General features: G+C 55.5%; 1 protein-coding gene across 3 annotated transcripts; it reads right to left on the minus strand.

Moving 5' to 3' along the window:
- Window positions 1-488: 488 nt before the first annotated feature.
- DPF2 (double PHD fingers 2) lies at window positions 489-13514 on the minus strand. Of its 3 annotated transcripts, XM_037517584.2 has the most exons (12): window positions 13399-13514; window positions 9342-9502; window positions 8569-8676; window positions 8108-8271; window positions 7218-7310; window positions 6974-7052; window positions 6425-6466; window positions 5379-5516; window positions 5166-5294; window positions 4930-5042; window positions 3989-4070; window positions 489-1807 (listed from the first exon to the last, which is right to left on the minus strand). In XM_037517584.2, exons 1-12 carry the CDS (start codon window positions 13428-13430, stop codon window positions 1731-1733), a joined length of 1218 nt encoding a protein of 405 aa, XP_037373481.1. In that variant the 5' UTR covers window positions 13431-13514; the 3' UTR covers window positions 489-1730. The 3 variants fall into 3 exon arrangements, with proteins under 3 accessions (XP_037373481.1, XP_037373482.1, XP_037373480.1); XM_037517585.2 differs by lacking the exon at window positions 6425-6466 and having other exon boundaries at window positions 13399-13512; XM_037517583.2 differs by lacking the exon at window positions 6425-6466 and having other exon boundaries at window positions 5166-5516.
- Between the last annotated feature and the right edge of the window lie 864 nt (window positions 13515-14378).

Genomic DNA, 14378 nt, shown 5'->3' on the forward strand with positions numbered 1-14378 from the left:
CAAACCAGGTGAGCAGTCTGAGGTGCTCCTCTATTCATTCCTCAAGCAAAAGGCTTTCAAACCAACCAGCGATGTCATTAGCTTTCTGGTGTCATTAGTACTTGTTTATGAACTCAAGCGAGGTCGTGGCCACGGTTTGCGCCCTATATCCATGTCCAGCCTGATTTTCTCCAAACCCATCAAAACAGGATGCTGATTTAACCCAAATGTATTAATCAAAACTTTCCTCTTTAAAATAAGAAACTGATGTAACTTGAATTTACGTAGAACTTAAACCTGACAAAATACCTGATTTTATATGTTTCACATACTGGGGTTTCAGCGAAAAAAATTAATTTTGGGAGAAAAGCTGTATTTCAAAACCAACCTCCCTGTCCCCAACCCCCTCAACAAAACACCACCTTCCTTTTCTTCCTCAGGAAGCAAGCTGAGAAGCGGCTTTTTAAACCAGGACAGGGAGTCCGGAGAGAAAGCACGCAGCAGAGGGCTCTGTGTAAAAACGTTTATTTGTACTAATGTTCAGAGTACAGGAGCTAAAGAAAGAAAGAGACCTCAACTCCAAAGCAACAGTGAATCAGGGCCTGCCCACAGCCAAGAGGAAGGCCACTCCAGGTGTCCTGGCAAGGCTGTCCCCCCTACTTAATGTCAATGTCACCAGGCAGAAAACTGAGGAATCAGGGTGTGAAGACCTTACCAGCTGCTAGCGAGCGTGCAAGGGAAGAAAGGGGTGTCTAAGTGGCTTCCCCAAGAGCCAGGAGCCAGGAAACACAGAGCAGGAGGCAGAGGCTCCAATTCGGTTAAGGGCAGGAGCTGAGTGCCCAGGTCCAGGAAGAACAAAAAGGGGATTTCGGAGGTAGGCTTTTTCGTCGAGTTAAAAAACAGGCACATTATCCAACGTCTCCCTGTGGCCCCCCAAGTGCTGGCCTGGCCCCCTGATGCTTCTGCTGTCCCCACAAAACCAAAGGGAATAAGGAGGGGTGACAGAAGACAGAAAATTCCAAGGGTGGGGAATGCTTCGGTTGCCAGAGACCACCTGTGGCAATGAGCCAGGTGAGCCTAAGGAGAAATTGGGGTGAAGCTGCCACTCCCCCTCGGGTGGGGTGGACAGAGACGGGGTAGAGCCAGGAGGGTGAGCAAGAACGTCCCGCTCAGGCAGAGGATCCTGGGTAGCAGGAACAGAGGGCGACAGAGTCACCCTGCAGGAAGGGGCAAGGCGAAGCAAGCAGCAGCACGAAGGGCAAGGACAGCTCCTGCAGCGTGGCCGCAGCTCAGGCGCTGCTCACTCCCATGGCTCCTAGCAAAAGGCCCCGGCCAGGCTCCCCTCTGGGGAAGAGCAAAGCCTGGAGACCACAGAGGAGGCAGAGCCAAGAGAGAAGTGAACGGCGGCCCCCCCCCCAACCCCCTTCTGAGACGACACTGAACCCTGTGATCACCAGGCTGGGGCCCAAGGCAGGCAGAGTGAATGCACTTCATGAGAGCAGTGAGAAGCGGGCCCACAGGTAAGCCTTGGGGCAGTGTGCTGCTCCGTCTCCCTGAGGGCCTGGGGCCCGGGGTGGTCAGAGCTGCCACCCCAGTTTGCTGCTGCCAGAGGCAGGTTGGCATGACCACCCCAAGGTTCTCTGGACTTGTGAAAGACAAGAGGAGGAGGAGGAGTAAGTTGGGCTGGGTATGAAAACCAAGACAGGAGGAGGGAAACGGCTCTAGGAGTACGGGGAGCAGGGGCGGCCACATCAGGAAGAGTTCTGGTTCTGGTAGATGGACGCTTTCTCCTTCAATAGGTCCAGACACAAGTGGCAGCTCCAACTTCCTGCAGAGAAGCACAATGGGGTGAGGACGGATCCCACACCATCCTAATCTGCTACTCTCCATGCCCACCCCTCACCCCCAGGAGCAGAAGCAGCACGGGGAGGTTGGCAGATGCCCTACAGCAGCCAGGTTTCGTGATTATCCTGAGCTGGGAGGACCCTCTAGATCTTCACAGTTCTCAGTGGCGATGGAAGAACTAACTGCCCAGAGAACCATTCCAGAACAGACTCTGAGGCCTGCCTGCCCTTATCAAGGCAGCATCTGCATGACGGCCCAGGTGGGTAACATTTTTTAAAGCAGTTTCAGACTTGAGACCACAAAATCAGACTCTGCTCTCACAGGGGTGAGAATGAAGGTGATGAAGGGACACTCCAGAGATGCCCACCTTGGTGCCCTCTGCTAGCTTTCTAGCTACGATAGAGGCGCTCCTGCCACTGGCGTGTGAGCAAAGGCAAAGGACCTGCTCAGAGGAGATGGGGTGAGCTACCATGTCCTGAATTTAGTTTCATAAAAATAAAGGAAATAATGTCCCTGACAAGAAAACTACTTTATACCTTGTTTATTATGGTTAATGCACATAATGTGGTTAGAATCTTCTGGGCTTTCCTTTCTTTAAGAAACAGAGTTAGCCCTTAATGCTTTGAAATTCTAAGCACAATCATATCCAACAACATTGGATGTTATTCTAGGGGAAAGAACCCACAGCTTTTTATCTGTTTCTTAGAAATGTGACTTGACAATGTGAAAGGTCCTTTTAGTCCCCAAGGCCAACAGGCAGGTATCAGAAGCTGTTTCCGAAACAGCCAAAGCGACACATTTCAGGCTGTGAGCCGCATCCAGTCTTGGTTCTATCTTTTTCAAACTCCCTTTAAACATACACGTAAAAATCACTGCTAGTCTTATGAGCTCTATAAACTGGCTGCAGCTGGATTTGGCCCATTGGTCAGCGTTTGCTGACCCACGTCTAGACCATCCGAGGGCCTCCAGGGCCCCCTCGGCTGTCCGCAGCTCCGCACCTCAGTCCAACAGGACTTCAACAGGAAGCCCCTTCCACAGTGAAGACAGAATTTTGTCTGTAAACTGGTATTTTATATTTAAAAACAACAAAAACCACACCACTTCTCAAAACCACGTATAACCTGGGCATGACAGTGGACAATTCTGAGTGCACCCCTGCAGCTGCTGAAGGCCCCCCGACTGCCTAGGCTGCCTTCTCTGAGGGATGAAGAGCTCAGCCTATGTTGCTGTCAGCTTATACGCAGGGAGCCACTTTCTCTGGTCAGTCACGCTGACCCACGTGCTTTGTGCACGCACAAGCCCCCACATTTCTATAGAAGGGGGCTTTGGCATGGAAATACGGCCAGAAGACTTGTAGAGAGACAGCCGAATTTTGATGGCTCCACTGGCTTCCTGAAGGGCCTTCCTAGACCTAGAGCATCACCAGGTAAGCTGCCGGGGAATCAGACTGCAGGAGACAAGGGTGGCAGGGGAGCACGCCGACTCCCTCCAGAACAGGTAGCAGGGAGAAAGGACACAGCCCGGCCAAGTTCAGCGAGCTGAGAGCGAAGTTCCCCATCACCAGCTCCTGAAGGGGACAGATCACTCCTGTGGTGCACGCGTCTGCTTGGTGTCTGCGCACTCTCCGGTTTTTCTGTGTGTGTGTGTGACCAGTGATAACGCGCAAACGTTAAACTCCCAGGACGAAATGCTATGAGAGCATTCCACTGAGTCAAGACTAGGTGCCTGGGCCTCCCCAGTGGCTCAGCGGTTGAGCGCTGGGTTGCGAAGCTGCCCGCGGCCTCTGTGGCACCGGTTCGATCCCCGGCTGCTTCCCAGCCACCGGAGGAGGGTCCCGCATGGCGCACAGACCTCTCCTGCCGCCCGCTGCTCCCCTCAGCAGTGTACTTCGGTCCTTCTGCCTGCTCTGCTCCCTGCTCTGGCTCTGGTGAATTCTCTCACCCTCCCGCGCTTCTGACTGTACCCAGTGCTTGTATAAACAAAACAAAGAAAGAAAGAAAGAAAGAAAGAAAACATGCCTCTATAAAAAAAAAAAAAAAAAGACTAGGTGCCTGCACCCTAACTTGGGAGAATAAACCACTGAAGAGGACTGATTTCCTGTGTAAGTGCCCCACCGCATCACTAACAGAAGAATTATTTGAATAAAGGGTGGGAGCCAACGTACCTTCTGGGGGCTCCGACATGGACGGGGTGAGACAGTACATGTGGTAGCCACGATCGCAGTCGTCACAGAAGAGCAGCTGGTCCTAGAGAAGGCAATATGAAGAGGGGAGCAGATGACTAAGGGGTCAGTCAGGCTACTGGGGGTGGGCAGGCGAGAGCCTCTGTAGACACTGCTGCTACTTCCAAAAGGGCAGGTAAGAGCAGGCGTGGACATCGCTAGGAAGAAAACCACTGCTGTCCACCTCCACCCAGGCCATGGCAGTGCTCCCCCCACTTGCTCAGCTTCCACTCTTGTCCCCCACAATCTAGCCTCCACAGAGCAGCCAGCTATCTTTTTCAAACGTAAGGGAGACCACATCACTCCTGAGGAGTTCCTGCAGCAGCATGCCAGGGTACTCAGCACAGAACCCTGGCGGTGCCTCTCCTATCTCTTCTACCCGCACCCCACTGCAGGAAGCTCTGGCCCGCCTGCTGGCCTCAGTACCCTGCACTGTCTCCTCGAGGCCTCTGCATGTGCCACTCCTTTCTTGGGGATGCTCCCCCCAACCCTTCCTGGACCTGGTCCTCTGTATGACCCAAACCTCAACATAATACCACCTCCTCAGACAAGTCGCCTCTGACAACCTAATCAGTTGCTCAGTCACACTCTGCCACATCCCTGTTTGTTTTCTCTGTGGCACATCAAGAAACATCCCTTGTTTCCTCACTTATTGTGCGTCCCTACAAGAATGTCAACTCCATGAAAACAGGGACCTTGGCGTCTTGCTCAGTGTCCCAAGAACCCAGAACACCCAACCCGCAGTCTTGCTCAATGAACACCAGCCGACAGTTCCAGTGGGACCGGCAGAGGTGTGCAGGAGGGGCTGGCTCCCCTTGAAGAGAAAGCTCACTTTGGGGGAGCTGTGGAGAGAAGAGCAGAAGCGGGGGTGGGGAGGCACGCACGTCGTTCTCGGAGGTGCCGCAGATGTTGCAGCACTTGCACTCGATGCATTGCCAGCGGTAGGTCTTCACGGCCGCCATCATCACGGGTGTGAACTGGAGGCAGGACGGGTGCCCTGGGGGAGGGGGCCGGTGGAACAGACCGTCAGAGACGGGGCAGCAGCAAGGTGACCTGGATGGCCGGCTGGGGCCTGGGGACCAGCCCCTGGTGGGGCAGCCGGGCAGGAGGGGTGGAGTACCTGAGCGGCCACAGTCAGAGCAGGACACCAGCTCCTCGGGCTGCCCTGTCTTCTTGTTGATCTTTGAGTCCCCCAGGCAGAAGTCACAGTAGTTGTTGGGCAGGGCCAACCCATCAGGGCCCTTCTTGGCTGCAGGGAAGAGAAGAACTTTGATGACAGGCCTCTGGGCCACCCCCAGGCCTGCAGGACCAGGCCCCCAGCGCCCTGGCTTACATTTCTGTTCCTCGGACCTCTGGGAGACCGGCGTGGGTGGCTGAGAGTCTTCCTTATCCTCGCCCTCCTCCTCAGCCAAGTGAGAATGGGCATAGTGGTAACTGAGGCCTGGCCGGTTCTTGTAGCGTTTTCCACAGACTGAATGGGGAGAAGGTCGCAGAGAAAAGTGTCAGGATCTTCGAGTGCCATATGTCTGTAGCTCCAAGTTGTGGGGTTCCACCTGAGGTGGAAGCAACCACCCCCAACCCAATAAGCTCTCCCTGGGACAGGCCAAGAGTCTCAGACCCTGGGGGTCTCTAACTTCCCTGGCTCACTCGCTGCTCACCCCCAGGACCACTTCTCCTCTTCCACACCAGCTGCGAGAGGCTGAGCCTGTGCCCACAAGCAATTGCTCTAGGAATAGTCTGGGGAGCTCCAGATTGAGAAGGGAAGGAAGAGACCCCAAACTTTTTACCTCTCAGTAAATGTGAAGGCTCTTGTTACCCCACATAGACCACAGAGCCATCTCTGCTGAATGTGGATAGAGGAGGGGGGACTGGGCTCTTAGGGGTAACCTACCGAGTCAGCCAGGTGGCTAGTCCCCCAAAAGAAAATCAAAGACACTCCCACATCAGTGTCTGGCCCAACCCCACCAGCCAGCAAGGAGCGCAGACCCCACGAGGCAGCTGGTGAACTCGATGACCAGGAAGAGCAGGGGCCAGCAGGGAAGGGCTGGGAGAGGACAGGAGTGGCGGGGCGCACCAGCTGACCACCAAGAATTGTTCGGGGGAGGGAAGCAGAGGGCTCTGTAATAGACTCCTTATAATGCTTTCGAGGCCACCCCATGCAGTGGGCCCCAGCAGCCCCAGGAGCAAGTCTGTGGGAGATAAGCAGCGGGAAAGGCAGCTTCTGGCCTGTGAAGAGTGGAGCGCACGGCGGCCCCCTGCTCGACCCAGTGCCATTCCAGAGACTTTAAAGCTAGCATCACAGGAGACGAGAGAGGCAGGAGGAACGAGGGAGGGAAAAGGGACAGGAAAACCAACAGGCTGAAAAGTTGCGAGAGCTACCTCTCTGGGGCGCTTTCGAGGTATGCTTTTGTTTGAAACTATCTGAAAGACAGAAAGAAAAGTCATGAGAAGAAGGCCTTGACACAGCTGAGACGGGAGCAGCAGCAGCAGGAAAGCGGAGCAAACGAGAGAGAAACCCCAGTGGCCGTGGCACTCCCAGGGTGGAGGGACAGAGGTGGGGTGAGTCAGAGGAAAGGGACAGAAAACAGACACCGAAACACTTGGCATTGGACTCCTGGGGCCCTGGTTTGCCTGGGGCCAACAGACCCGGATGCCGTCTACTGAGGCCAACCCTGCCAGCAGTGCACCTACAAACCCCCCGCCCCCCACCCCTGAGGACAGCAGACATGTCCCGCAGATCATGCAGGCCCACCCGTCCTGTGGTGGAGCTAGGGCCTCCCAGGGGGCTCCGAGGGAGCCAGCCAGCAGGCAGGTCAAGGGCCTGGCCTGTTTGACCCCTCTGAGCAAGAACACAGCCCTCCCTCCTCGCATATCCAGCAGGGGCTGGGTCCACAGCAAGGACTACCCACCCAATGGTGAGGCACTCACTGTCACAGGCATAGGGCTTGTCCCGATCCTCCAGGATGGAAGCATCCAGCTTCTTACGGGCACTGCCCACACCTTTACCCTGACAAGAAGAGCAACAAGATTGCTTCACCAAGATGCCTAGGGTTGAAGAGTGACAGCCTCCTGAAGCGGACAGGGAAAATGGCAGCAAAAGCAGTGAAACGGGCAGAAGCCTGTTCCCCGGGATCCCCTCCCCAGGCTTGTAGGCAGCACCCTGATGCCTCACCTTGGATTTTCCCTTGCCCCGACGCTTAGGAGTGTCTTCCTCATAATCCTCATCATCAAGGTCATCTAGGAAATCATCCGGTTCTAGGATCCGCTGAGGGGACAGGATGATTAGGATGGGCAGAAATAACATACACACCAAAATTCCGCCACGCTGGGACCAGCAAGACCTCCCAGAACCTCTGTGGGAGCTGGGCCACCCACTCCAGCCCCCTTCCTCACTGTTTGCCTTCAAGCACCCCGTGAGCCCCTCCTTCTCCCTTCAATGCTTTGGGCTTCCTCCTTCTGCACCTCGTCTTGTTCCCCTGGCTGGAACGCCTTTCCCACCATCTCTAAGCAGCCAAATCAAACGCCACGCTTTCACAGAGTTTTCCTGATACCCCAAACCCCTATGTCCTTCTAACACGTCACGTCCTAAATGTAAATTAGAGCTTGGCTGCTTACAGGTGGGGCCCTGTGGAAGCGTGTAAAACTGCTCTGCTGCCACCCCCTGTAAGTGAAATGGGCCCCGCAGCACCTACACCGCCTAAGGCTGTGCCGCCTGGGAAATGATGGAAAAGCACTCAGCACCGTGCCTGGCATGGTACTTGGCCCTTACTACTTCCACGTACAATTTCATCTTCTCTGTTGGCAGGGCCAGGTCTGCTTCACTTATGTAACCCCAGGCACCAAAACATTTTTTGACAAAAGATGAATGAGAGAGTGTGTACTCAGGAGCCAGGAAGACTGGACGGCAGCAGTCAGTGCCCAGCGCTAGCTAGGGAATGAGCAAGCAGAACTCCCACAGTCTGCCTCCTGGCCCGATTCCCCTTCCTCGCTCCTAGGTGGATCTCTGATGAAAAGGAGGCTGGTTTCCATCAAAGCTCATCAATCACAGTGTTAATCTGGTACCTTCCTTGCGCGACTGTTAGTCACGGGAAACTCGCCCAGGCTGTCATCATCAACTCGGGGATCCGGGGCACCTCGCTTCTCCAGGGGGTCGGTGCGCAACAGAGCCTCCAAACTACTGCCGTCCTGAGAGATCAGCCCCTCCTTCTTCAGAGTCTGGTCTGTGTCTGCAGGAAAGGTCAGGATGAGACGAAGCTCAGCAGGACTGAAAGCAGACTGCTCTGGTCTCCCCAGTGCTAGGCCAGCCACAGGCTAGTCGCTGCAGGAGCCAAGAGACCGTAGTCCGCCTGGCATCATAACGTTTACCTGCCTTTCCTACTAGACCGCATACTCCACAGGGAGGAATTGTGTCTTATTACTTTTACTATTTCAGGATCTAGCGGTGAGCCGGGTACACAGCAGGCGACTGGCAGGCCTCTTACCATTCCCTAGGCCACCCCCACTCAGGCAGGTGTGCACTTTACCTGGTTTAATGGATGGAAAAGAAAGTCGTGGATCCTCAGGGGGGTGGGCTCGCCGTTTTTTCCGCCAGCGACGGGCAGGGTAAGAGTACAGCTGTCCAGAGGCCAATCCTGTGGAAGGAAGAGAGAGAGGGTACTCAATTCAGCCCTACCCTAGTCCTAGAAGATACGATGCAGCACTTTTGAGATGAGCAGGTCCCCCTTGAAAGCAAGGGGGTGGTGGAGAAGGCTGTGGATAGTAAGGAGATGAGGGAGGAGAATTTGCAGAAATAGCGGCTAGGCTAAAATACACAGCTCACAGAAAGCCAAATAACAGCCTCAGCAGGGTAGAAAACAAAGATACTGGTGTGAACCTGTCCGCTTCATCCTCTCTGGGTTTTTTTTTTTTTTAAAAGATTTATTTTCTTTTATTTATTTATATATACAGGAACTGGGGTATAGGTCACAGGTGCAAGGGGTAAGAGAATTCACCAGAGACAGAGTGGGGAGCAGAACAGGAGGATCTACTGAAATCCATTGCTGAGGGGAGCAGCACGGAGACAGGAGAGGTCTGCTGCGCCATGTGGGTCAGCTCCCTGCCTAGGGATCAAACTCATGCCGTAGTGACTGGTGGTAGCTTGATAGCGCTGAGACTTTAACCCCTGCACCACCAGGGAGGCCCCTCTCTGGGTTTCTAACTACAAGAAGGCTGCGTTACTGAAGGGGGGAGAGCTCTCGCCGGGCTCATCGCCTAAGGTAAAGAAACTGCTCCCACACTCCTGAGCCTGGACCCTCACCTGGACCCCGGTGCCGCTTTTCCATCCAGATGTAGCAGTTGCTCTGGGCTACTCCCGTCTGCGAGTCCAAGAATGGCAGGCGCACGCTGCGCTCGGCACAGAGGCGGGCGTTGTAGTTGTGGCACTGCTCCATGGCGTCCTTGTAGTACTGCTCCCCAAGGCTGCGGGGAAAACAATAATCAGGCATGTACAGGTTGGGGGGAGCAGGGGTGGGTGCTGAGCTCGCCCTCTCCCTTGCCATCTGCTTCTCTGCAAGGCTCAAGGGACTGGGAGGCTGCCTCGTGGTTCTGTCTGCCTCCATTTCTGCCTCACGGGAGCCAAGCCCCTTCGCTAAGTCATTATGGGAAAGGCACTTTGCAAATGAAGCGCCATCAGGAACACACGGTTTCATCATGCGTCTGAGCAGACGTAAGTCTAAGCCACAAGCAGGGAGGAAACTAACATTCATCCTGTGCCTCTCATGCGTCCAGCCCCGGGCTGACAACACGCTGTCTCTCGTCACACTCACGGCTGAGCAGACACGGGGTTTTACAAATAGGCAGAAGGTTCGACAAGGTCTGGGGACTTACTATAAACTATATACCAAACGGCAGTATACACAATGAAGTTCTATTCAGCCACAAGAAAATCCCAAACAGACGGGAAGTTCTTCCTGGGGCGATATCACACAGTCTCGAGACCCCGGGGGAAAGGCAAGTGTGCGCGCTGCGCAGGGTCACGGTGTGAAACGAAGAGGTGGAAAAGCAAGTGCACGTTTCCAGGGAGCAAAGCCAGGTGACGAGCGGCTTTCTCCAAGAAGCCAGTTCCTCTCTCCTGAAGCGGGTATCAGCAGCTCATGCTCGGTGCTGATTTCACGGTCAAGAGGACGCATCTGAGGCCACCCTGACCTCCTCAGAACCCACTTTTTAGTGAGCACTGTCATAGGCAAATGCCCATCCTCATTCTCACACCATCGAATGGCATAAAAAAAGACGCTTTTCGAACTCCGAAGACTCGATTTGAAATCAGAATCAAGAGCAGACGTTTAAGTGTTAAAAAGCCGGAAAGCTGCGCAGAGCAGGCGTCACCCGCGTCTGCTTCTGCGCGGTGCTCCACGGGGCTGGTCTTGTCCTCCCTCAGGGTTTCTAATGAGCACTGCAGTCCTGGTGTTCAGCCCAACTATACCAGCTCCCATTTATAAAGAAACAGACTGAGGGCGGAGGCGAGTTCTTTCCCACGTAGCCCAAGTGCCCATGAAGGTGTCTGGGACATCCTGATTTAAGTTGGCAGTAAAAAAGACCTCGTTTGGCTCCAAGTCACCCCACAAATGTGGACACTATCCACCCACGTGGACCTCAGACTCCTCTGCTACAGGCTGAGGGAGCTGGACTCCATAAGCTGGACACATTCTAAGAGAGGGAGACCCCGGCACCAGAAGCTGGCTGAGAAGTCTCTCTTGCTTATGTCCACAACTTGAGCTACACCAACAAACCCTCCTCTGAAATCTAAAGGGGCTTGTGCTGAGCAGCCACATTAGGCCACTGAGACGCAGCTTAGCATCTTCCCAGCAACTGCAAAAGACACAACACCACACACACGGGCAGGGGCACCACAGACAGCCTGGCTGGATCCAGTGAGCGGTAATGACTGTCATTTGAGGTGGGCAGGCATCTCGGGCTGGAGAGGAGAGAGAAGGGAGCCGACTCACAGCCGCTTGCCTTTAGGAGGCAGCCACGTCCTCACGACACAGAGGAAAATTGGATAAACAAGGCTGAGTGCAGCAGCTCCTTTGTCTCTGCTGACGGAATTGATACTGACACGGGAAGTCAAAGGGAAGGAAGGGGCAGACAGGCTGAGGGCTGCAAAGTCGGAGCACGGAGGCTGGAAATGGTTTCGGGGAACGGATGAGAGATGTTCTAGCAAAGCTTTTATGAGTGAAGTGGGATTTCAGAAGGTGGGGAAACTGTCATGTGAGTAGGAAAGCTGGGCTCAAACACTTAAGTTGGGGAAGAGAGGATCTGAAGAAAGTGAGCGATCTTAAGAACCTGAGGCTCCTACTGAGAGAAATTACAAGCTAACAGTATTCTCCAGATCTTGTTACCTAATTCAGAAGGTTTCAAACCCAATCACAACTATTTTATAGTCTAACTTGACCCTGTACGACCCTGGTAAAGACTTCCTCAATCCCGACACATTCGGGAGGGACAGAGAACTCACAAATAGGACAATTCTTCTCCCAGACGAAAGCCAGAAATGATGAGCGAGTAGTTCTGACTTCCATGTATAATCTCAGCTGTCAGAAGACCAGGCACCATGATCCAGTGACACATGCCTTTCCAGGCTGAGAACGGCACGGTAGGACTGGAAGCACCTTCTTAAAAGGAAAGTTCTGTAGGGAGCTGCATTGCATGTGCTCCACAGCCCTCTGCGGCCAGGCCTGAGGAGAGACTTGGTTTCTCATTACTGGGTACTCAGAAACCAGTGACTGGTAACCCTCAGGTGTCTATAGTTCTTTGAAGAGAAGTAAGAAGTCACAGTCTATTTACATGGACTCCTAACAGCACAGGAGAGGGTTCCCCTGAAGATAGCCTTCCCACGCGAAGACCCTCTTTACCCGTAACTCTCAAAACCTAGGAAAGCCTGACCTTCCCTCAGTACAGTAAGATTTCCAAGGTAGCGGCTTTGATTCTTTTTCGGGAAGCGTGAAGCTCGTGTAAAACCTCCCCTTACCCTGGGATGAGGGGAGGCAACAAAGAGAAATGCAGCGAAACAAAGAAGGAACATCTGAGTCAGGAAGGATAACTATATAAATCGTAGATCAACAGCGTCATTTCTAAATTGAGGGAAATGTCAGCCTGAAGAGAGAGCTGGGGAAGCTGGAGTGGGCAGATCAGAGAGAAAGATAATAGTGTTGGGAGCAGGGGTGGCTGAAAGAGGCGGCAGGAGAGAGCTGAAAGCAAGTTGGAAAAAAAAAAGCAAAAACCACAAGAGAAGGAGAAGGCACTTAGCTTAATGGAAGTGGGAAAGCTTCTCAAAGAAAAAGCTCCAGGCAGGGGAGGGAGAAGCAAGGCAACCCTTTAGAAAGGCTCCTGGGAAAAGTGGGGCTCAGCCCTCAGCCCACCACAAAGGCAGCGAGGCTGTGAGTCCCTCAGAATAGCTCCCAAGTCTCTGCCTTGTCATCCAGTCAAAACCCCGGGGCCACACAGGACAACTAGACTCCCCGATGTTCCCGCTCCCGCCCGCGCCCGGTTTACCCGTCAGACGGGCCTGGGCCCCGTTCACAACTCCCCGCCGGGAGGGAGGGGTGCGGGGGGGGGGCGCTGGCTGGATCAAGGCGCCCCATTCTCCAGCTCGCAGGCGGCGGCCAGCGGGCGGCCCCCACGTCCCCAGCCGGCGCCCCCTGTAACTTGGCGGGCGAGCTGGCCCGCACAGGCCCCCGCACAGCGCGAAGCCCGCCGGCCCGCGCCCCGGCACCGTCCAGTCGTCTGACGGCCCGAGCAACGGCCACGGCCGGGTCCCCTGAAGTTCCTCCCTCCCGCCCCGCTCCGCAGCTCATCCCCCGAGAACGGCCGCGGCCCCCGACGCCCGCGCCCCCTCCCCAGGCCCCGGGTCTGTGGCGAACACAACCGCCGGGGGGAAGCCCCGGCGCGCCTGTTGCAACGCGCGGGCGTCCGGCAGCCGACGGGGAGGGGTCGGCGGCCGCGCCGCGCGGGGACCCGGTCGGTGCCGGGGCGCCCTGGGCCCGACTCCTCCGGACCGCGGCGCCTCGGGGGCGAAGAGGACGGGGTCCGTCGGACCGAGCAGGGCGCCATAATCCGGGAACCGGGAGCCGAAGGAGCGCTCCGGCCGCGCGGGGAGGCTGCCCGTCAGGGGCGCCCGTGTGCCCCCCTCAGGCCTCCACAAGTTTCCAAAGAAGCGCAACGTCTTCTCCCGAGTCTCCCGCCGGCCTCGCCACTCGCAGCCGCAGCCTGGCCTTCCCGGCCGCATCCCTCCCTCCGCCTCGCCCCCTCCCGCCCCGCGCCCCGCTCCCAGGCCCTCTCCAACACCTCCCGGCCTGGAGAAAGGAAGCACCACTCACAGCTTCACTACATTTTCGACCACGGCCGCCATCTTCCCTGCTTCTCTCCCTCAGGCCGGGAGGCCCGGAGCCCGCAGCGCGCAGGCGCCGGGACCGCTGGGGGAACCGGGTTTCTCGTCCTTCTGCGCAAGCGCCGCGCGGGCGCGCGCACGCCTGGGAGCGAGCGCCGGAGAGGCCGCAGGGGAGCCCGACGCGCAGGCGCGATGGACACGGGCGCGCGCCCCAAGCTCCTAGTAGAGCCCCGCCTCTTGGATCTGGGGGTGCGGGAACCCGGAGCACCTCTTTCGGGATGAGGCGCACCGGGTATGTGGAGGGCAGCGTCCTGCTGCTTTGCCGTCCTTTCAGCTCGCGGTTAACCCTTTGCTCTTAACACGCGCTGGCAGTTGGTGGGGAGCTGAAGGCAAAGAGTAATGCACAATTACAGGTCCCCAAAAGTGCCCGTTTTAGGGGGAGAAAAATTAACGCCCGTAACTGGGCAGTTCTCTGGCCTGAATATTGGGATCTGACAAGGTACTTCACCTTCCAGTCACCTAACCCAGCTCATCTTCACCGGCACCCGCCTCATCGCTTCCCACACCTCGTCCCACCCCCTGCTTCTTCCTACTTCTCTCCTGGACCAGCCCCACACTTCTTGGCCATTCATTTCTCCTTCACTATTGAATCATGCACATACCCGTACAAACATGGCTTAATAATCCTCTTTTGAAATAATCAGCCCTGCCTTAAGCCATCTCTGCCTCCAATGATCACCCTGTTGGATTTCTCCCTTTCAGAGCACTCAGTTTGTGCTCGCTGTGTCTGTTGACTTATTGCCAAGTGGCTTTCTGCCTAGTTGAATGGGAATTTTGTTCCTACCAGTTCATTTGAAACAGCTCATAAAGTCATCGTGTCCTGCATTTCAACAAACGTAGAGATCGCTGTCCTCATCGACCTGTCAGCCCCCACTACACCAGCAAGCACCCCTCTCTTTGTTCAGACTC

This window comes from Talpa occidentalis, unplaced genomic scaffold (genome assembly GCF_014898055.3).
Source record: "Talpa occidentalis isolate TD23 unplaced genomic scaffold, MPIMG_talOcc4v2.1 talOcc4.17, whole genome shotgun sequence".
NCBI classification, from domain to species: Eukaryota; Metazoa; Chordata; class Mammalia; order Eulipotyphla; family Talpidae; genus Talpa; species Talpa occidentalis.